The 23,748-nt window shown below is 34.9% G+C and overlaps 1 protein-coding gene across 8 annotated transcripts in view; it reads left to right on the forward strand.

Annotated features, from left to right (window-relative positions):
* Positions 1-23,748, forward strand: part of RBM26 (RNA binding motif protein 26) — a 77,830-nt gene that overhangs the window by 25,052 nt on the left and 29,030 nt on the right. The window contains exons 2-14 of one of the 8 annotated variants that reach the window (XM_029209852.1): positions 3,341-3,459; positions 4,077-4,213; positions 7,867-7,955; positions 8,629-8,843; positions 10,722-10,982; positions 11,687-11,926; positions 12,352-12,522; positions 12,871-13,026; positions 16,764-16,875; positions 17,940-18,099; positions 20,572-20,736; positions 21,572-21,703; positions 22,926-22,997. In XM_029209852.1, coding sequence (XP_029065685.1) covers positions 3,341-3,459; positions 4,077-4,213; positions 7,867-7,955; positions 8,629-8,843; positions 10,722-10,982; positions 11,687-11,926; positions 12,352-12,522; positions 12,871-13,026; positions 16,764-16,875; positions 17,940-18,099; positions 20,572-20,736; positions 21,572-21,703; positions 22,926-22,997 — 2,029 coding nt within the window. Of the gene's footprint in view, positions 1-3,340; positions 3,460-4,076; positions 4,214-7,866; positions 7,956-8,625; positions 8,844-10,721; positions 10,983-11,686; positions 11,927-12,351; positions 12,523-12,870; positions 13,027-16,763; positions 16,876-17,939; positions 18,100-20,571; positions 20,737-21,571; positions 21,704-22,925; positions 22,998-23,748 lie in introns of all 8 variants that reach the window. The other 7 variants (XM_029209851.1, XM_029209854.1, XM_029209853.1 and 4 more) reach the window with 7 other exon arrangements.

The raw sequence follows: 23,748 nt of genomic DNA on the forward strand, positions 1-23,748 counted from the left end.
CATTCATGTATGGTTCTTGGCAAGAGACCTTAGTCCTCCCTGGAGCCCTCATTTCATAGCCACATGGTGCTCTCTGTAAGGCTGCTTGAGTGTCCTTGAAACATAGCAGCTGATTTCTCTAGAATATATATATAATTGCAAATGACCTAGATGGTGTCTGACCATAAACATCAGACACCATCACTTCTGCCGTATTCTGTTTGTTTAGAAGCAAGGCAAAGAATGGGGAATTGGGCTCTGCCTTTTGAAGGGAAGATTGAAGAGTTTGAAGTCACAGTCACCACAAAGATGTACACTAAGGAGTCTTAACATTATATGATAAATGCTGTACTAGTTCCTTAATAGAGTAATTCTCAACTCTGATACTGTATCAGACTTATCTGTACAGCTCTTATAAAACAAACAAAGCAAAATGCAGATGGTTGTATTAGACCTGTTGATTCACTTGCAGTCAGATTTTCCATAGGTGTTTCTACTGTGCAGCCAAAGCTGTCCAGTGTCTTTAAGATGTACTTTTTGATTCAGTGACATGTTACTGCTATAATTCTGTAAAACTGTTACATTCCAGATATGTATAGGAATTAAGACTTTTTGGTATATGTATTAAAGTATTTTCTAGCTTTAATGTGTATAAGTTCCTTATTAATATTCTAGCATTTGAACTTTTGGTAGAACATGTGGAATTTCTATTTTGTGTTTAGTATTGTTAGAGTTAAAATTGCTAATAGTTGTTACAATAAAGAGCGATAAAAATGAATTGAAGGATGTCATGTATCATGTATGTATCTGTTTTTCCTCAAATGAACTATTAGGTTATCCTATCTCTCCCCCTCATTTGTAGTCATCTCTCCCTACTGTAATTCCCTAATGTATTTGTCTTTTTTTTAAAACTGTAATTGGTAAGTCTTTTTGTGTCATCAGTATCCTTTGAAAATTTAATTTACTGAGCATTATTTATGTTACTGGCATGAAACTAAGAGAAGCTAAGCTGGGGGTGGATTCTAACTTGGGATTTTGCCAAGTTGGTGGCATAGAAGAAGAGTAGAAAGAAAGTGAGGCAAACATGGCTGAGGAATTTAGAGGTTGTTTGAAATAGTGGACTCTAAGGGGAGAGTACAGGAGGAAGTAAATTAGAGGAACTGTGCCTTGGACAGCAACTAAGGGAGGTATTGTAGGGGGCTTTTACTAGGATGGATAGGGAGTTGGTGGCTGTAACTAGATGTTTGTAGCAGTAAGTAAATTGGAGGTCTGGTTTTTGGGTAGCTCGTTGTAAGAAGCAATTTGGTGTAGTGGTTAAGAGAGCAGACTTTAGAGTAAGAAATTTAGGTTTAAATCTTGGTTCTGTTACTAATTTACATGTAGTCTTGGGCAGTTTGCTTAACTTTTTCCTGAGCCTCAGTTTCATCAGTAAAATGAGAACTAAATATAGAATGTAAAGTGTGGAGCAGTGTTCATGGCGCAAATGAGGGTTCAGTAAATGTTAGTGCTTAGCTATTGCTATTATTTTATTATTATTTACCATAACTTGTAAAATGATCTTTAATTAAATAGGTAGCAACTTCAGCTTAGTTGAAAAACAATTATCTGCTTTTTAGCAATTGGATGGGCATGGTTTGGGCATCAAAAACTTTCCCTCTTCCCTCCTGACCCTGTTTCTTTTTCACTTCCTACTCCCTACCCCCATCAACAAATAACCATAGTTACTTGTTTATACTTATAGCTATTCATTATTCAGACATAAGCCAACCCAAATATATAATCTCCTTTTCTTCCCACACAAATGGTAATACACTATACAAGCTTTTTCTCTATCTCGCTTTTTAAACTTAACAAATTGATAGGAAAATTTCTCCATGATATGAAAACTTCCTCATTCTTTTTTGTCTTTTTGCTGTATCCCATTCCCTTGTGTAGATTTAGTATACTTTCTTTTTCCAGTCCTCTGTAAATGGACAGTTGCAGATTTTTGATTTTACAATCAGTGTGACACTGAATGACTTGTACACATATCATTTTGAACATGTAAGTATATCTGTAAAGTTAATTCATTGAAGTAGAATTGCTGGGTCAGTTGTATTTGTGATCTTTTTACTGCCATACCCTAGGAGCTACCAGTTTACTCTCAGCAGCAATAATGTATGAAAACTGATTGTTTCTGTCTTGCCTCCAGAATGTGTTTCCATATATTTAGATTTTATCAACTTTATAACAAAAATGATATTTCAGTATAGCTTAAGTTTGAATTTATCTTATGGATGATGTTATATTTTTACTCATATTTAAGAATCATTTTTATTTCTTTTTCTGTTTAGTATTTCATTTGACTTTTAAGTCTTTTTTACATTCTTAAGTTTTTGCTTCTTTTGTATAATCAAATTACTCTTGTGCAATATATGGATTTTCTCTCATAATTCAAAAGGTCTTCATTACTCCAGAGTTGTAAAATAACTTTTTCTTGTTTTCTTCTAATACTTTAATGGTTTCATGTTTTTACTGTGGTATATGGAATAAGTTATGGGTCCAACTTAATTTTTTAGAAAGATAGCTGCCAAGTTTTCTTAGTACCATTTATTTTGTAGTTCATCCCTTCTTCCTTGACTTGGATGTCACCTTTATAAAATTTATGTTTCTATATATATTTGGGTCTATTTCTAAACTTGCTTTTCTTTCATGAAAATTCTGTATTGTGTGGTATGTTTTCAAGTTTCCCTTTATTGTCCTCTTTTTCAGGGTTTTTCTGACCATTATTTACCTTGTTCTGGGGGAGAATAGCCTCTTGGTTTTTTTTTTTTTTTTTTTTTTTGCGGTACGCGGGCCTCTCACTGTTGTGGCCTCTCCCGTTGTGGAGCACAGGCTCCGGACGCGCAGGCTCAGCGGCCATGGCTCATGGGCCCAGCCGCTCCGCGGCATGTGGGATCTTCCCAGATAGGGGCACGAACCCGTGTCCCCTGCATCAGCAGGCAGACTCTCAACCACTGTGCCACCAGGGAAGCCCGCCTCTTGGTATTTTTATTGGTACCACACTAATTATTAGTTTTTGATGTTTTGGTGTTGTTTATAATTTGTTATAACTTCTTTTTTTAATAATAGAGCCTACTGAATCTTTAATACATGTATTAGTGTGTATTTGGCAGAATACTGAATGATGACTACATATACCATGTAAAGCATATTAAGATAAGGGAGAGAAACTTATATTTCTTCATTGCTTTCTATGTACCAGATGCTTTTTTACATATATTAACTCATTGAACTATCATGCTATTAGTTTGTAACTGGAATTCATAGAATGTGCAATTTTTTATGGTTAAATTTCCTTCAACATTGCTTTTTTCTTCAGCTGTGATGCAGATCCATCAGCCCTGGCAAAATATGTTCTCGCTTTGGTAAAGAAAGACAAAAGTGAAAAAGAATTAAAGGCGTTATGTATTGATCAACTGGATGTATTTCTTCAAAAAGGTAAGATCTTTGGTTTAAAAATACTAATTTAAAAAGTTATTTACAATAAGATTCAGAGAGTGTTAAAGGAATTCACTAAGAGACAGACTCTAACTGTAACAAAGTTGAACAAATAGTATTATTACTGATTATATCCATAGCTTATTTATAATGGAAATCTTTTCTTTCATTAACATCCATATGCTTATTCTTAAAGAATGCTGTTATTTTTTTCTTAAGAGATTAAGAAAATGACTGAAAGATAGTACTGCTTAGGAACCTACTTTGGATGTTGTCTAGCACAGTGCTTCTCAAATTTTTTCACCTTGCCAGCATTTAGGTAATGATAATATTTCTGTTTGGCACACTAGGCAGAATACATGGAGACTAGTGATGGCTGGGAGCGACTGACCCAGAGGCTCTAGCCATTCTAGCCCTCAGCATCCTGAGAATTGAATGGATCGGTATTACCATGGGACTTGTGCCATAGCACACTGGTTGGGAAGCTGTTGGTCTTAGTATAATTTTTAGATTTATAAAAAATCAAGGCATATTTCATCATACTGATGTGGAGAAGTAGAGAATAAATATCTTAGCAAATGTTTTTTAATCTATGCTGGTTTTGGTTTTATTTTTAGAGACACAGATATTTGTGGAAAAACTTTTTGATGCTGTGAATACAAAGAGTTATCTACCTCCTCCAGAGCAGCCATCATCAGGAAGCTTAAAGGTAGAATTTTTTCAGCACCAAGAAAAAGATATAAAAAAAGAAGAGGTAAGAATTTGTGTTAAACTTTACATGTTCTTTAAAAACATATTTGGAGTGATTAAACTGAGTTTTATTTTTTTTAATTTATTTTTAGTTTTATTTATTTTTATCTGTGTTGGGAGTCCTCAAGACCACCTCCAGGTTTGATTATTTCACTAGGAGTACTCACAGAACTCAGAGCATATAGTCATACTCATGGCTATGATTTCTTACAGTGAAAGGATACAAAGCAAAATCAGCAAAGGGAAAAAAGTATATGGTGCAAAATCTGGGGAAAAACAGGAACAGATTTCCAGAGGTTTCTTCCAGTGGAGTCAAAGAAGATGCACTTAACAAGTAGTGACAACATGTGTGAACCAGGGACGCTCATTAGAGACACAGTGCCCAGGGTTTTTATTTAGCGCTGGTTACATAGGCATCTTCAGCCTTATATGTACCAAAATTCCAGACTCTGAGAAGGAAAGCAGATGTTCAGCATAGACCATATTGTTTATCCAGACAGTTTAGGCATAGTGAGCTATTGTTATCAGGGAATGATGTGAACCTTCCAGAAATTGTTGTTTGCAGATGCCAGCTAAGGGCTTACCTTATCAGCAGGTCTTTCTAAAGATAACAGTCTCAGGAGTGCCTTTAACTCTTTTCTGCACAGTATTTATAGGTATGGACTCTTATTATCTGTGTTCTATGAAAACAGTTAGATTGTCAGTAGATCTGTTTGCTTCTGCCTACATGCATTTTGTAGGGGACTTTTTTTTTTAAATAGATTTATTTATTTATTATTTATTTTTGGCTGTGTTGGGTCTTCCTTGTTGCACACGGGCATTCTCTAGTTGTGGTGAGCGGGGGCTGCTCTTCGTTGCAGTGCACGGGCTTCTCATTGCAGTGACTTCTCTTATTGTGGTGCCCATGCTTCAGTAGTTGTGGCACACGGGCTTAGTTGCTCCACGGCACGTGGGATCTTCCCAGACCAGGGCTCGAACCCGTGTCCCCTGCATTGGCAGGCAGATTCTTAACCACTGCGCCACCAGGGAAGCCCTGTAGGGGACTATTTTTAAGGTAGTCAAATAAAAGGACCTTCACAGGGCAATGTAAATGACTTCATACTTTAAGAGGTGTTTACCTTTCATACAAGATTACCCTCTTGTTTAATAATCATATAATAGTTCAAATTTCCTCAGTTTGATGTTTAAAGCTTGTAATTTTAACAAAAATAATCGTTGACAATTAAGCTATTAATATAATATATCCATGGTTAGCCTAGTTTTAGGTCAAACAAATCTTGGTTAAATTTTTACCACCGTTTGGGGCTTCCCTGGTGGCGCAGTGGTTGAGAGTCCGCCTGCCAATGCAGGGGACATTGGTTCAAGCCCTGGTCCGGGAGGATCCCACATGCCGCGGAGCAATGAAGCCCGTGTGCCACAACTACTGAGCCTGCTCTCTAGAGCCCACGAGCCACAACTTGAGCCTGAGTGCCACACTGCTGAAGCCCGCACGCCTAGAGCCCGTGCTTTGCAACAAGAGAAGCCAGCCAATGAGAAGCCTGCGCACTGCAACGAAGAGTAGCCCCTGCTCGCCGCAACTAGAGAAAAGCCTGTGCACAGCAACAAAGACCCAATGCAGCCAAAAATAAAAATAAATAAAATAAATTAATTAAAAAAAATTTTTACCACCATTTTGTGACCTTGAAATTATTACTTTTCCAACCCTTAGTTTACTCAGCCGTGAAATGGAAATATTATAGGACTGTTGTGAGGAATAGTAAAATAAGGTCTGTGAAGCACTTGGCAGAGTGTGTGGCGCAAAGTAGGTTCTCAGTAAATGATAGTTGCTATTATTGTTGAGACATTGTTGTGTGGTGGGTGTGGTTGTGGCCTTTGGTTTTTTTTCTCCTGATACTCTGTTTTTTTCCAGATTATATAAGTAATATATGTTCGTTATATTTACATATGTGTTATATAATAATATTTACGTATGTATGATATGTATTGTAATTTACATATGTATTTACATATGTATTATATAATTCTCAAATGTATTTTTGTCTCTGTATATCTGAACATATTTGCACACATGTATATATATATATATATAGTTACATGCACATATACATAAGACACCCCCATCACTTCTGTCTTCAGAGGAAGACCAGAAATAATTTTATAACTGCATGTTTTGTACCTAACGGTATAGGGGGTCTGTTAGTAAGGAAGAATGGGATAGTGGATATTGTCTTGGCAACTGCTTATGCAACATAGAGATATACAATAATTTATTTAAATTTTACCCATTGATGGAAGTCTGGATTGGTTCCAGAATTTTTTCCAGATAATTGCAAATTATATTTTAATTCTTGGAAATCTTGAGTAAATCACGGGCTCTTTGTTTGAGAAGCAGTAAGCCTTAGTCTTACATCTGTTGATATAATAATATTTCACCACAGTTGTCTTGAGCAGTTGTGAAGGATATTTATCCCTCATCTTTCAGAACCGAAATGTCAGATGGCAGTCTGGACTTTAAATGCTGTGGGTGTTGTGAAAGTTAGCAGTTGGGCAGGTACCATGGAATGTGACAGTCTGTCAACCTAACTTATTTACAAGAGTGCATGGAAGCAAACTGAAGGGAAAAAGTGCATCAGGAGGGTTTTTTGTTTTGTTTTGTTTTTGCAGGGGGGAAGGTTGAAATGGATAGGAAGAGTAGAACAAAAAAAGTACTTACAAGAAAGAAAAAGGCAAACTGTTAAAAGAAGGCTTTTAAGTATTATTTCTCAGAGTTTGGTCTGTTGATAGGATTTCCATTTAATTTATCATCCAGTGTGAGACACTTGACAGTGAGAGGCTTTTACCCAAAGGAATGCTGAAACAGCTGGCATAAACTGGGACATATTTATGCTATCTGTAGACTATGTGCATAAGAATATCTTAGGGTTTTTATTAAACATGCAAAATCTTGAGCCGTATCATATTTACAGAAGCTCATGTTCAATATTTTCTGAATTTGTTTATCCTCTGAATCCTTTTTTCTCTAATAACACCTCTTAATGTCCTGTGGAACCAGTTTTTTGGGCAGCATGGAAAACTGGTCTACAGAAAGTAGCACTGATCAAGGAAATGTTTTTCAGGGCTGCATTATATTAATTATATAATATGAATTGTAGGAAAGAGGAATGTATAGCTGTCATACTGCTGTGAGAAACTAGAGAACTGTTTTCACTTGTTTGTTTATTTTCACAGGTATTTTTTTCTCAAATGTTTTCTTTTTCTATGACTTGGTTAGTTCTAATGCATTCTCCTTTAGTCCCTAATGTGTTTGGTGCCAGATCAAATCCATGAAACCAAAACTTGAATGGACTTTTGAAAGAAGGAATAAAATTGGCTTTCCATTAATGATGTGTAAAATGAGGACACTTGCTTAAAATGTTTTTCTTGCTACTGTTATCTAAGATAAGCATTTATGAATTTCTTTACCATTCACTTTAACTTTCAGCAAGCCTGTCTTTTATTGTTAAATTAAATGATTGTACTTAGAAGACATTATTTTGTTTAATGCTTTCACAAGAAGACTCTGTTGCTCATATTTTAATATCAGTTAAGTCATTGAAACAGTAACATGGCAAGGAATAACTGTTGTTAACCTTGCACACATTTTTCTTTGTGTATCAGATCACAAAAGAGGAAGAACGAGAGAAGAAGTTTTCTAGAAGGCTAAATCACAGTCCTCCTCAGTCAAGCTCCCGATACAGAGAAAATAGGTGATTGATTCTTTGAACCATGTTCAATGTTTAGACATTGCTTTTATTTTATATGAATATTTAGACTTGATTTTCTTTTACATAGGGGTAAGTAATATCTACTCTTTTATTGGTCTAGGAAAGTGATAACTCACTCCTTTTCTACCAAGAATATCTAGGTGAGATTTGTTGGTCCTGGAAGTGAGATTTAGAACAGTGCTCAGCATATGTTTGTTATTGTTATTATTTTTATTCCTAACTGCAAATTCCAGTGAAGTCTTCATGTGAGACCTTTTTTGCCCAAAGTTTCCCTTTAGAGTGAATACATTATTTTTCCCATTAAGGCTTCAAAAGCATTTAGAGTGCAGTGCATGTAATATATGCCTATAAGTATGAGACTGTGTACAAGACAATATATACTACAGGACATATGTACAGATCCCTTAATGTATAGAAGCATTTGTGTATAAAATGAAGACTTCAAAAGAGTTCTTTTTTTCCTTAGGGGTTTTAGAGTACTTTAGCAGGTCATGTTCAGGTTTTCAGTTTTTTGAGTTTCCTATGTTTGTATTCTGATGGTGGGATAAAGAATCATGGTGGTACAAGAATAAAATAGAACTTTTGCCTTTAATTGGAGTTTTTCCTGTATCCACTTAAATATTTTCATAAAAGTGATCATATATTTCTTTAGAAGTCGTGATGAGAGGAAAAAAGATGATCGTTCTCGCAAAAGAGATTATGATCGAAACCCTCCTCGAAGAGATTCATACAGAGACCGGTACAATAGAAGACGAGGGCGAAGTCGCAGTTACAGCAGGAGTCGGAGTCGAAGTTGGAGTAAAGAGAGGCTTCGTGACAGGGATAGAGATAGAAGCAGGACTAGAAGCAGAAGCAGGACCCGAAGCAGGGGTAAATAATCCACATATCTGTATATTTTGGTTGGCACTTTCATTGTGAAAAAAATTCTGTATTTGAGGGTTTTAAAAATTGTTTTAATTTTGTCAATGTTATCTTTATTTTTTTCTATTTTGATGTATTTTGTGAGTCCAAGTGAATGCTTTTTAAAAATTTCTTTAAAAATTTTTATTTTATACAAATTAAAGCCACAATGAATTACCGCTGTACACCCATCAGAATGACTGAAATTAAAAAGACTTGCTTTACCCAGTGTTGGTGAGGATGGAGATAAGCTGGAACTCTTTGGAAAACACTTGAACAGTATCTTAAAAATGTTAAGCCTATACCTACCAAATGATCCAGTCAGTCATTCCACTCCTAGGTGTTTACTTAAAAGAAATGAAAGTGTATTTCCACACAAAGACATACACAGATGATCATGGCAGCTTCATTTGTTATAGCCAAAAGCTAGAAACAATCCAAACGTCCATCAACAGGTGAATGGATGAACAAATTATGGTATATCCATAGAATGGATAAAAAGGAAAGAACTATTGATACATGTAGGAAAATGCATGAATCTCAAAATAATTATGCTGATTGAAAGAAGCCACACAAAAAAGTGTGTGTGTGTGTGTGTGTGTGAGAGAGAGAGAGAGAGAGAGAGAGAGAGAGAGAGAGAGAGACACAGAGACATAGAATTTTAGAAAATGCAGACTAATCTATGATGACAGAAAACAACTCAGTGGTTGCCTGGGATAAAGTAAAGGAGGGATGGATCATAAAAGGGAACAAGGATACTTTTGGGGGGTGATGAGTATGTACAGTATATACCTTATTTTGATTGTGATGTTTGGTTTCACAGGTGTATACATAGATCAAAATTCATTAAATTGTACATTTTAAGTATGTTCAGTTTATCATATATCAGACCTCAAAACTATGAAAACAGTTAAAAATTTTCATTTCAGATGTGTGAGTTTACAGGAGTGTCTCATTTCCAACATGCATATTTTTCTTTCAATGTGTATTATTGAAAGGGATATATTGCAGGCAGTAGAACAACTAAACACCTTAAGAGTAAAACACCTTTACTCAACTTAGATTTTTACTACCCTTGCGAACTTTATTGTATAGTTACTTTTAGTCTTTAGGAAATAATATTTATGGCTTTTGTATAAGCCCTGTATTTCTCTGTTACTCTTAGAGTTTTTCCCTGCCCTGTGATCTAGGTGTATTAGGCCTTTCTGCACATTGCTTCACTTAACTGATCTCCTTAATGTCTTTTCTCTTTCCTTGGTAAATTTTCTTTTCTTGGCCCAGTTAATTTCTTTGTGTTTATTATGTACTCCTTTTTCTTCCTCTGTACACATCCATTCTCATCTTCAACAAATAGTGTTCAGTGTATAAAGCCATGCTAGGACCTTTGAATGGATGACAACTAAATATTCACCACAGAAAAAATAACCATACTTGTATATTTTGTTTTGTTGGCTAAAGTTATGCATACTAAGATTGCAATGAAGAAAATTTTAAAATTCTCTGCTAAGTAAAGCTCAAAGAAAAATCTCATTAAGTACAGCAAGTTTATGTGTGATTTTTTAGTTTAGGTCATATTGAAAAGAAATTGCTTATCTTGGAACATTGTATATACATTGAATAGTTTTTAAAAGGAGGATTGTGTAAAATTTGAACTTTTTCTCTATGTTTAGCAAAAATATTGGGTTGGCCAAAAAGTTCATTTGGGTTTTTCCATAACGTCTTATGGAAAAACCCAAACGAACCTTTTGGCGAACCTAATATCTATTTCTTAGCTTGGGGACATGTGTGTTTTTTGTTTTTTTTGTTTAATAGAGTGTAGTTTTATAAGTCATTTATATTTTGTTGCAGAAAGGGATCTGGTAAAACCTAAATATGACCTGGATAGAGCAGATGCATTAGAAAACAATTATACTCCAGTCTCTTCGGTACCTAATATTTCATCTGGCCACTACCCTGTACCTACTTTGAGCAGCACTATTACAGTAATTGCTCCTACTCATCATGGTAATAATACTACCGAAAGTTGGTCTGAATTTCATGAAGACCAAGTGGACCATAACTCGTATGTAAGACCACCAATGCCAAAGAAACGGTGTAGAGACTATGATGGTAAGCCTGTCAACTATTTCATGAGGTATCGAATTAATATTTCCAGCTGAGTAACCTCTGTAAATTTAGGTTATACACACTCAAAGACTTATTAACCTATTGGAAATAGTGGGAAATTAGTTTTAAGCACTTCATGAATTCCTCAGTATATTACTGAAGTCTTCATTAGTCACCACTGACTATTGAATATTAATTTAAAGATAGTGTTTATTTGCACCAAGTCTTAACATATTTTTGGAATTTGCCAAACAAGAGTAATATCTACTGAGTTACCTACCAGGGAATTGGCTACTGAAACATTCTTGACAAAACTTACTTCTTTAGAAATCAGTGGTTATTAGCATGTAAGTAAAACCTAGAAATGTGAATATCACCTATATAAACATTTTATAAATGAATTGAAGACTCTTTAAGATTTTACTGTAAAAGTTTTGTAAACTGTATTAAAGCTGTATCATGTTGCTAGCTGGGTATACTCATTTTAATTTGGTAATATATTTTTTAGTGGGTATGTTAGCTATATTTTCACTTAATATATATTTTATATTACTGGAAATGAGTAGGTAGCTCTTGTGATACGGTTACTTATATTTGCCCAATATTAAAAATATTCCTATTTTTAAATATCTCCACTTTTTTTAACTTAGAGAAAATGTATATGTCCAGCAGTTTTCATATTTCTTTCTAATTGTTCTTCCTCACAGAAAAGGGTTTCTGTATGAGAGGAGACATGTGCCCTTTTGATCATGGAAGTGACCCGGTAGTTGTAGAAGATGTCAATCTTCCTGGTATGCTGCCTTTCCCAGCACAGCCTCCTGTTGTTGAAGGACCACCTCCTCCTGGACTCCCTCCACCACCACCAATTCTTACACCCCCACCTGTGAATCTGAGACCCCCAGTGCCACCGCCAGGCCCATTACCACCCAGTCTACCACCTGTCACAGGTAAGTAAATATGTTTGCCTATACTTATTATCTATCCATATTATCTATCCATAGTCTTTTATAAAAGTTGATAGTTTGATGCTTGATTTTGTTAAAAGTATCTAAAGTAATCCTATAGATGCCTGTTAGGAACTAAGAGTAAGATGCTCCCATCTGGAATATACTCCTTATTTTTCAGACTGTGCCAAACCTATGGTTTACTGTGGTTTAGGGTGGCCCTGAATTATGCATGTTACTGATGAATCCCAGCTATCTGTAGTCCTTTATAGCTTAAGACAAACCTGTTTTGGAATACATTAAATGAATATTTTACCCTGAAAAACTCATATAGTTGTAAGAGCTTGGTGTTTGTAGATATTATAATTTGCTAAAGGAGAATATCACGTTTGGATATACAATAACTTATTTTATTTGTTTGCTTTCAGATGATATTTCTTATTCTTTGGTTTTGACAGGACCACCACCTCCACTTCCTCCTTTGCAACCATCTGGCATGGATGCTCCCCCAAACTCTGCGACCAGCTCTGTTCCTACTGTGGTAACAACTGGCATCCATCACCAGCCTCCTCCTGCTCCACCCTCTCTTTTTACTGCAGGTGCGGTTTTGGCCCTCTCTGTATTAATAATGTAGTATAGTTTAGAGAAGAGTTTTAGGTGAGGAATTTAAAAATGTCTAGAGAGTGAATTGCTCTATCAAGTCTGTTTTTCTTACTAAAATTATATGGAATAAAATGTAGACATGGTGAATGCACATTAAATATAAGTTCTCAGTTACACTTTTTAAAAAACTAAGTTTTTAATAACATTTAATTTTTATAAGACTATTTTTAAAAATACATATGCACGTTAGTTATGAATTAGTAATATGTTACATAGTTGACTTTTTCTATTATCAGTATAAAAAAATTACCAAGAGGAGTTTTATAATTGTTTTTTAATTGCAGTTTTTGTATTACCAGATACATATGACACAGATGGTTACAATCCTGAAGCCCCAAGCATAACAAACACTTCCAGACCAATGTATCGACACAGAGTGCATGCGCAAAGGCCTAACTTGATAGGACTAACATCAGGGGATATGGATTTGCCACCCAGAGGTACTATGATGAATCTTTTCTTCTTATCATTTTCATAATATCAAGAGTGGCAAAGCATTTGAAAAGAACAGTCAGTCCTGTGTTTATTGGAGTTGAGTAAGGGATGATACTTATGTTTGTTCCTTGGATCCTTTGGTCTCACATGAGAGAAAAGGTAATGTGTGGTACCCTATTTGTGGTGTTGGTGACATTTTATTCTGTCATCCAAGGGGAAAGGAATTTCCCCAAAGTCCTTATTTTCTAGCTTTTTGGGGGTATATGCTATCATTTGCAGTCTTAATTGGTTCATTTAAACTCTTTAAGAATAATGCTTTAATTCCTAAAGATAAATTCTTTTGTAGTTTAGATCATGAAATTAGCTTACAAATTTAATGCTTGATACATATTTTATTTTTGTTTGCTTTTGACATGTTAGAATTTGATACTGGTTTGCTTATAATACTTTAAGCAAAAAGAATTATATTTTAGAAAGTGACTTGTTAGCTTTTAAAATTTTCTTAGAGGAGACAGACTTTTTGGTATAATTTCTAAATGCGAGAAGAAGATAGAATTTAGACTGGTCCACAAGCCAGGGCAGGAAAAGTGCTATACAGAGGTGCAAACTGATACAAAGGTTCAGAGGAGGGAGAGTTCACATTAATTTGAAAGATGGAGCAATGTTGTCAGACATTATAGAAAATATTATACAGGCCAATAAAAATATATCTTTTTTCCTAACTACTTCAACTAACTTTTAAATCCCATTTTCTTTCTAATCTTTCCTTGCCATCTTTTATTTCTAGTAAAAAAAAAAAAAAGTCATGTATTGTCAGTTGTGAATAAAAGTCCAACTTGTTTAAATAAGTAACAGTCTGTACCTAATGTGGTTTAGTAAACTTGTGTTTACTTACACTTTGCACTTTTTTTGTTTGTTCATTAGAAACTGTCAGATTCTGAGCATCTACTTTGAGTGTTCAGAGAACTTTCTGTGGTGGAGGACTGAGGAACATTTTAATTTCTATCCTGAGAGATCACAGGACAACATTTCATGTGGATGTCCCTTTCCTCCCACACCTTTTAAAGTCTCCTTGAGGCATTCTAATGACTTTCATTAATAACAGCAATAGAAAAAAGGTTTCTTAACAATTTTTACGTAAGGGAAATAAGATTGTTTGTAATTGAAAAGTAGCCACTTAAGATTATGGCTGTTCATGGTATTTACTCGTCCCTTGAGTGTCTCCTACCTGACTAGTTCAGAGAAAACCCCTTCCTTCTTTGGGTCACTACTTAGCACTCATTTTCTTTTCATTATACCAGTATTCCTTGCTCTTGCTGGAACCTCTGACATCAAATCATCTCTTTCTTACCTTGCTGCTTTGGAGTGGCATAAATGTATGCCACTATAGATCAACATTTATTAGACCCATCCCAAATCTAGGACAGTTTTTTGCTGGTGATTGAGAGAAGACAGAAGGATCAAACCCCTTGCACATAAATCTTACCATATAGAAGTTGGAATTATGGTAATTTCAGCTCCACATGCATGTAGTTACAAGTTACAGGAAATGGCTCTACTGAGATATAAATGTCTGGTATGCCTACTTAGAAATTTGAATGCCTTTTCTTATAGAATCATTATACATAATGATTATTTTATTACTTTTTAAATTTCTTTAGGTACATCATGTACTATTTCTGTAAGCTGGTTTAGGAATATATTTTCCATTAATAACATTGTTTTTATGTACCAGACAACTGATTTAGCAAACCATTTAAATTGAGGATGACCTATACTTTTGTTGCCTTATCTTTTTTCAGTCCTCCTCCCCTCAAAATGTTCTCATCTATTGCCCATTTGGTTTGAAATTTACTGGCCTGGATTGGGACATATACATAATTAAAAGTTTATAATATTGTTCATTATATAATTATTATACATTTCTAATAGCCTATAGATGGCCTCATTTACATTTGTCACAGACTATTATGTGATAACTATATTTTTATGCTTCATACTTTCAACTTTATAGGAAATTATTGTTATTAAACAAATGAAAAAACTTTAGGCCTTTTGATGCCTTGGAATCAAAAAAGTGATAATTGTACTTTCTAGATTTCTAAGGCAGTGGAGAACTTGATAGACACTCCCTTGACTGGATATAGATAGGTAGGAAGAAGGGCTAAGTGGTTTTTCATTTGCCATCAACAAAACCAGTGCTGAAAATGCTAAGCAGAAAAACAATTTATTAAAAAGATATCAGGGGAAAACACAGTAAATACAACTAATAGACACATTTACTAATTGTATATCAAGAGGAACTTGCTTCTGTGTGTTAAGCACTCCTTTTAAATAAATAACAGTGAAAGAGAATATGAGTGAGAGAATACAGATGAGTTGGAGCAAACACATCACTGCCTTTCTTGGTGAACCTTCAGATAAAGAACATATTAAAGTACAAAAGGATATTGGATAGCTCAGAGACTCTTTAAAAGGGCTAGTGAACATGTTTAGGAGGCAGGAATAAGGCCAGAAATTCTGTTGCAGAACTGGTCCTGTGAAGATACCACTCGGCAAAGAAACTACAACTTGCACTGTGAATGCCAGCAATGCCAGATACTGGATGTTTCCACCTGATCTGCTGTAGAGACGTGGGATAAGTCAGAGTTAGCCAGAAAAAGGGGGTCAATAAAGCACATATATCCTGTGCTACTTTTGTGAAACTGGAAGATCTTTTTGATTAGGAACAGAGGGAGTAAGGGATATGGGGGCGGGGAGATAGGAGGCCAATTAAAGGCGTTTGAAAAATTCTAGAAAAGAGATGATAAGTAGCTAGACTAGGGTAGTAACAGTGGGAAGTAAGAGATTTAAGTTTAGTGGAAAGAGTTGACAACACCTTTAATTTATTGAATTTGGGGACTTAGAATGGGGGTAATGGAGAAGGTGAAATGAAAGACACCAGGTTTCTGTTTTGGATAATTGGGCAGATGATAATGTCATTCATTGAGAGGAAGAACAGATTTGGATCTCCTGCATGGAGATTATAGTGGTAGCCATAAGAGAGACTGTGCTGAAACAGATCCTAAGTTCTTTTGGTTATATGTTTAGAAATACTCAGAATAGGAGTTAATATAACCAATTTATCCATCTTTTAAGAAAGGAGTTTTAAAATATATTTTTTCCGTGTGGACTAATGTTAGCATGTTTTAAACTTTGGCGTCATTTGGGAATAACAGGTTAAATGTAGTTTTGTGTTTGTCAAACTCCATCTAAGTGTATGTAAAATGTTGAAAGTAGCACATATTTACAGCTCTTTTGCACTGCATTTCAATGTTGAATATTTACCTTTTTTAATTTAACATGATTTTATTTTGTTAATATGCTGATGTTTAAATAAGCAACTCATTTCAGTCACAACTCCAAGTTATTGAGTCTTAGGGTTACTAGACTAGTGTTAAATTTTAAATCTTGTAGATTGTGCATTTAATTTCAAAACTATAAACTCAGCCCCAAGATGATTTATTTATTATTAATTTGACATATGAGAATTACTGATTATTGTTCAGTTAAGTGTGAAAGGAATTCAAAATAAGTTAAAATCCCTTAGATGACTGTATTTAGATGTACATATATTTCTATTTCTTCTAAAATGTATATTTGGACAAAAATCCAGAACTTTGTTTTTAATGCAGATTTAAGGAAGTGGCTACGATTAACAGAAAATATTAATCTATGCTTTCTTTTCTTTTGTTTCAAACAGAAAAGCCTCCTAATAAAAGCAGTATGAGGATAGTAGTGGATTCAGAGTCAAGAAAAAGAACCATTGGTTCTGGGGAGCCTGGAGTTCCTACAAAGAAGACTTGGTTTGATAAGTAAGCTGGCAGGGGAAATTGAGGAATTTTATTATGCAGTGATCTTTAGGATCGTTGCAGTATTATTGTGACAGTATAGTGGTCTCTTTCAAAATAAAATTTATTCTGTAGGCAGTCCCCAACTAAAGTGTATAGTATTTGTTTTCTAAAAATATGTAAGTTAGTTGTCTGGTACTTGGAAGGTACTTTCTTATAGAAACGGTGTGGTGGTTGAGCACATAATTTTTCCTATTTGTACCTCCCCCTACCTTCACAAAAACAACAACAACCCACCCCTTAACTTAGCAATGTTGTTGAATACTAGCTGTTTAAAGGATAGTCATGAGCCTACTCTTAGGGAAGGAAGGAAGGGTTAGGTATGAGAGGAGGCTTTACATGTGGGCAGTTCCTGTTAGGAGTTAGAAAGCAGCCTTTGTGGGGGTAGGGGAGGCTGTGTGTTTGATGATTCATTTACAAATTTGCATGTTTGAGGAAAGACTGGGATCACACTTTTAGAGCTTTAACATATGTTTAATAATGGATAATTTCTAGTTCTGTTTCTGCCTTTAATTCTGTGATTTAGGGCAAGCAATGTAACCTCCCTGGGCCACAATTTTGACCCCCTTTCTTCAAGTGTCAAACGTATGGTCTACAATTCTGACTTTTTTTTTTAATTGGAAGGAGGTCGAGACGGTCATTTCTTGCTTTTAATCAATGTTTTGAAGTAGGAAATATCTCAGTAAGTTAGCCTTTGCAGAAATGGCAAAGGTTATATACGCAAATTGACTGAAAGAGGGTGCTAAGAACTTTTCTGCTAAGAATTTTAAGTAGGAGTGGAATAGAAGTGGAAAGGAACAAATGATGAGGAAGAAACCTTCTCATTTGGCTTCCATAAAAGATAATGAACACTACTCATTTGGAAACTTCATTTTTTGAGGAAAAAAAAAATTCCCTTTATCAACTAGCAATTTCAGTTTTGAAAAAAAAATTGAACTTAAGTTGCAAAACTTTATTCCTTTGTACTTGATAGGGATCAGGATTTATAAATGAATGTATTGTATTAATTAACTTGATTTTTGTTACAGGCCAAATTTTAATAGAACAAACAGCCCAGGCTTCCAGAAAAAGGTTCAGTTTGGAAATGAAAATACCAAACTTGAACTTAGAAAAGTTCCTCCAGAATTAAATAATATCAGCAAACTTAATGAGCATTTTAGTCGATTTGGAACCTTGGTTAACTTACAGGTAAGAGCTTTGAAGTGATTCTGTTGTCTCTGCTTAATTATCTAGAGAGGGAATCTTAATATAGTAAGAAAAATAGTTTTATAAGAAAATATTATGGAAACTTTGGTAATATTTTAAGTTTAGAAAATTGGATATGAAGTGAAACTTTTTATTTTAGGAAAATGTGTGATTTTGAATAACCTATTTACTTTCAAAAGGCAGGAGACTTGATTGATCTTATTATACACTTTTTACCTAATAGAGATTATCATAAAATTACAGCAAAGTTAAATAACCACAGTGGTAAAATCTAATCTTAAAGTAGTTTTCATTTCCTTAGTTTCACATTAGCAGAATGCTTCAGTCAGATTTATTTTTGCTGCCCCTATGGTGGGACACATTTAATAGATACTTTGGGGGCCCATATACCAGGTAATCCATAATCAGTTTAAACATTTACTTTTTTCTCTTCCACTTTTGAACATCTTTTAAGATAAATATCAGTGTAATTTGTATTTGATTTCCCCTAAAATTAGACCTTGGCTTAGGTATATGTTACTTGTGAGGTTATTTAGTATTGAGTTTACATTATGTAATATGTTGAAAATTGAAATAATGTTGGGCTTCTTCTCCAGTTTGTGCAGCATTCTTTTGAACTAAATTATTTCCCATAATTGGATAAGAATAAATGTTAGAGAGTACAGCTTAAGTTGATATTTGGAAAAATTTGTTTTCTTTCCATTTAAAAAATAATATTATAAAAGTAATAGATGAGGAACTTCCCTGGTGGTGCAGTGGTTAAGAATCCACCTGCCAATGCAGGGGACACGGGTTTGATCCCTGGTCCAGGAAGATCCCACATGCCGCGGAGCAACTAAGCCCGTGCGCCACAACTACTGAGCCTGCACTCTAGAGCCCACGAGCCACAACTACTGAGCCCGCGTGCCTAGAGCCCGTGCTCCGCAACAAGAGAAGCCACCGCAATGAGAAGCCTGCGCACTGCAACGAAGAGTAGCCCCAGCTCGCCGCAGCTAGAGAAAGCCCTCAGGCAGCAACGAAAACCCAACGCAGCCAAATCAGTCAGTCAATCCCTAAAATGAAAAGAAAGTTCAACAAAAAAGGGTGGGGCAGTAGAGATTTACATAGAATTTAAAGAAAATGTGTTCAGCTCTCTGTCTCTTCCATTCTTCTCATATATACCCATAATATTATTACTTTATTGGTAACAATTTACCATGTGTTATTTTGGATTTTTTGTTTTGTATTTCTGTGAGTATGTATCTACCTATATAAATCAGTATGCAAACTTAAAAATATGTACATATTTAAAAGTATGTGGGTCTCTAGTATACATATTACCCTGTAGTTATTTACTGCATCTTGAATATCTCTAAATATCTTTTTATGGCAATTCGATTTATCTACCACGTTTAGATCTAGACTTTAAAAAGTACTTTTCCTTACACAGTTAACTACATTAGTAATATTAAATTTAAAGAAGTTTAAAGCTGAGGGTTAAAACATGGTATCTCACTATTGTTTCAACTTGTATTTCCTCAGTTACTGGTGAGATTGGTATCTTATCTCTGTACAGGTCCTACTGCTGTATCTGTATACTACCTGCATTATTATTTATAAAATACATATATTTGAAAGTTAGTTTAAAGAAACCTTTTAGCTTTATCCTAATATAACTGCCCCCCCCCTCTGTTTTACATGAATTACTATTTAATTCTTAACTACTGAGTGGGTATTGTTATCTGGAGCGAGGTTGCTTGATTCAGGGTCTGTGTGCTTAATCCCTATTTTGTATTGCTTTGCATCACCAGTAGTTTATATAACATACTTTGGAAAGTACTGGTATTATTGAAAGAACAGGAAATTGAACACTAAAAAGCCCTGGATCTACTACTTACTCGGTGTATGGATCTACAGAATCACGTACTCTTTGAATCTTAGTTTCCTTATGTGTAAAATGTGATTGTTGCTATTGTTTTGTAGATCTTACTCCCCCTGCCCACCTTAAATTTTCTTACGCTCTTGGAAATATTTTTGTGAGGGTTACCAATTTGGAAAATTTTACAGATGGATTTTTCTGTGATTTTCAATTAGAGATCACTCCTTTCAAAGTAGTTTACTGACTTTTTCTGACTCTGGGGATCTAAGTCATGTCACTCAGTGACATAAGGATTATTTCTCATAGCCTTAATATTGGGGGTAAAAAGTGAAACATTCTAATGCTTGTATTTAACATTTGTGCAGTGAGCATTCTCTACTAAGTGTTATATAGAGGAGGCTCTGATTCCACTCTGAACGGTCCTCAGTTACCATTTCTTCTGGAGTGAAAGTAGGCTACGGTAATAATCTAGATATAAGGAAGTGTAAAGATAGACTCTTATTTGGAGGACCAATATTTCATTTCTTGGGGAATTTTACTGTATAAAGCAATAGATTCATTTGCAAATTCACTGTGCTTAATATTTTAAATCTTAGGTTGCCTATAATGGTGATCCTGAAGGTGCCCTTATCCAATTTGCAACATATGAAGAAGCAAAGAAAGCAATATCAAGTACAGAAGCAGTGCTAAACAATCGCTTTATTAAGGTTTATTGGCACAGAGAAGGAAGCACCCAGCAGTTACAAACTACTTCTCCAAAAGTAAGAGAGAAATTTGTGTGAAATTAAATGCTTTTCTTGGAACGCTCTTGGCACAGTGGTTTTTTTTTGTTTTTTTGTTTTTGTTTTTGTTTTTTTGCGGTACGTAGCCCTCTCACTGTTGTGGCCTTTCCTGCTGCGGAGCACAGGCTCCAGACGCGCAGGCTCAGCGGCCATGGCTCACGGGCCCAGCCGCTCTGTGGCATGTGGGATCTTCCCGGACCGGGGCATGAACCCGTGTCCCCTGCATCGGCAGGCGGACTCTCAACCACCGCGCCACCAGGGAAGCCCTTGGCACAGTGTTTTTTAAAAGCAACTTCTCTAACCTGTTCTCTCATTTTATTATGACATTAATCCCTAGTTTAGATGATTATAAGATGATATGTGTAAAGCCTATAGAACAGTCCCTGTTACATGGGAGATACGCCAGTACATGGTAGCTGTGTGTATTCTAGAAACTCAGACTGTGGGTTCATATTGGAAATCCTTCCTTCCCTCTCTTTTTCTCTCTTTCAATCAGTGAGCCAATGAATATGTAAAGTTTAATTGTTTGCAGAGGTGTACTACAGCAGTTTGTTTTTCTGTTTATCTTTCTTCTGTTAACTAAAAAAAGAGACAGAAGATAGTGAAGGTCAGATTTTGATTTTTTCCTCTACTTTATAAATATTTTATGCATCTGTATACATGCATGAAGGAATTTGGGAGGTGGTTAGGTTTTGATTATAAGCTGCACTTTTAAAACTTTCTCTGCATGGGCAACTTAGTAACAAAATAACAAAGGTTACCTTCCATGCTCATGAACTAATCAACTTGTTTAACATGTTTTTCTTGTTCTGAGGTAATGCAGCCTTTAGTCCAGCAGCCCATTTTGCCTGTTGTGAAGCAGTCAGTCAAAGAGCGGTTGGGTCCGGTACCTTCAAGTACTGTTGAACCAGCAGAAGGCCAGAGTGCCAGTTCAGAACTTCCTCAGGTAAATGAAAAGTCTTACTGTGCCTGTCATGTAATAGGTTCTCAGTCAATTAGTTTCCCTTGGTGATTTGAATTATAATTGAGTGTGTGTCTGTATATATATATATATATATATATATGTATTATATATACGTTTTATGTAGAAATATGATGGTCTATTCGTATTTGAACACCACTTGTAAAATTTTTTTTTTACCATTACCATAACATTTTCACAGTCTAGTTTTCCTATAGTATTTGAATCTTAAATTCTTTCCTGTAGCTAATACTTATTTATGAGAAGACTTTTTCACTTTGTAGAGGAGACATTTTCCAGCAAAACTGTCTAAAATGTAAAGTTTTAGTACATTAAATCTTATTTTTCCCATCATCTTTTACTTAACTAGAATGTTGTTCCAGAGATAATTATGCAGTAGACTGAACTGAAAGCTTTTGGAAAGGGAAGGCTTAAACCTTGAAGTTACTTATGCAGCTCTCTCAGAACTTTGCATCACTTATTCCTGACTCTCAAATTCTCTTCTCCATATGCCATTCCCTTCCCTCCCTTCCACACTTGAGTGGCACTTTCTTGTTTCTGCACCCTCAGTCTCTTATGTTTCAATATTTGCTGTGTGAAATAGTTAGGATGTCGTATCCTACTTAGCTAATGGATGCCACCTTGTTAAAATAAGTCTTTGTAGATAATTCCTGACGAGTAAGATATTGAGATTTTATAAAAACATGCAGAATGTAAATTAGTAAATTATTAGGTACTAAAAAAAAAACCCCTCCAATCCTGCTATCCCAAATCATCACCAAATACAGTGTATTTGGCTATAAAACAAACATACTTTAGGAAAGAATGGCGTTTGTTTTAAGCTCACAAAGCAGGCACGTATTTTAACTACTCAGATCTAATATTTAGAATGTACAAACTTTCTACTTGTCAACATAGGATTCTAAGAATGTATGGTTCTGTATCACTGGAGGGGACTTTAGCAACCACCTGGTTCAAACCTCTTATTTTACATCATAATTTTCCATGATTGAGTAATACTGTATACTGTTTGTTTTTCCAAACATTTTCTTTCTGTCTCTGTCTTTGCGGAAGGCCCAAGGTTTTGTTATTAACATCAGTATACTTACAGAGTCAGTATATGTTAGTAAAATCAGAATGTTCAAAATCCCTACAGACTTTTATATGTTTGGGGAAACACTGAATATGTCCATTTTAATTTTTTTAGAATGTAACTAAGTTATCTGTGAAGGACAGGTTGGGTTTTGTATCAAAGCCATCTGTTTCAGCAACTGAAAAGGTAAGAAGAATAGCATGATGTGTGTGTCTTGGCTTCATAAATGTTTTCAGGTGGCATCTTAATTTTTTAATTTTTTTCATAGTTCCAAACTCTTGCTTCTTAATTGTATCTTTTATTCCTACCTTTTTGCTTTCCATTTGCTGAAAAAGAAAAATATTTGCCTACCGCTTTTTGCATCAGCATTTTAATACTTGCTGCTCACTGTATTTCCTTATGCTCCATTCTTTTTGTTTTTAGTTTTTATTTACTATTTTTTCTTTAGAGATATCATACATTTTAATTTGAAAACTCTGACAACCTTATAGAGAGGGCCATGAATTAGGAATTTTACCTGAGTTTGAGCTCTGGCTCTTCACTTACTAACTGCATGACTTTGGGCAGTGCTCTTAACCTTTCTGAACCCTTTTCCTCATCAGTAAAATGGTGATGGTAATATTTGTCTTATGGGGTTTTATGATGATTAAATAAAATCAATTATTTAAAGAGTATTTTGTAAATTAGAATGATGTAAATAAGTTTTTTATTTATTACAAACAGCTATTGTGTATAGCCTGACAATATAGTTAGTCATTTCTTTTTTTAAATGAGGGGAGCAAATGCTGATTAAATTGAGAACATTTTTGGACCTGTCTTATAGTTCTGTGTAGATGTGTTATTTTTTTCTGTTTAGGTATGAGTGAATGGCCCTGATCTTTAGTCTTTTTTGAGGTATGTCAAATCACAGAATATTAGAATTAGATAATCTTTCTCA

This window comes from Monodon monoceros, unplaced genomic scaffold (genome assembly GCF_005190385.1).
Source record: "Monodon monoceros isolate NGI ecotype Baffin Bay Population unplaced genomic scaffold, NGI_Narwhal_1 Super_Scaffold_8, whole genome shotgun sequence".
NCBI lineage: Eukaryota > Metazoa > Chordata > Mammalia > Artiodactyla > Monodontidae > Monodon > Monodon monoceros.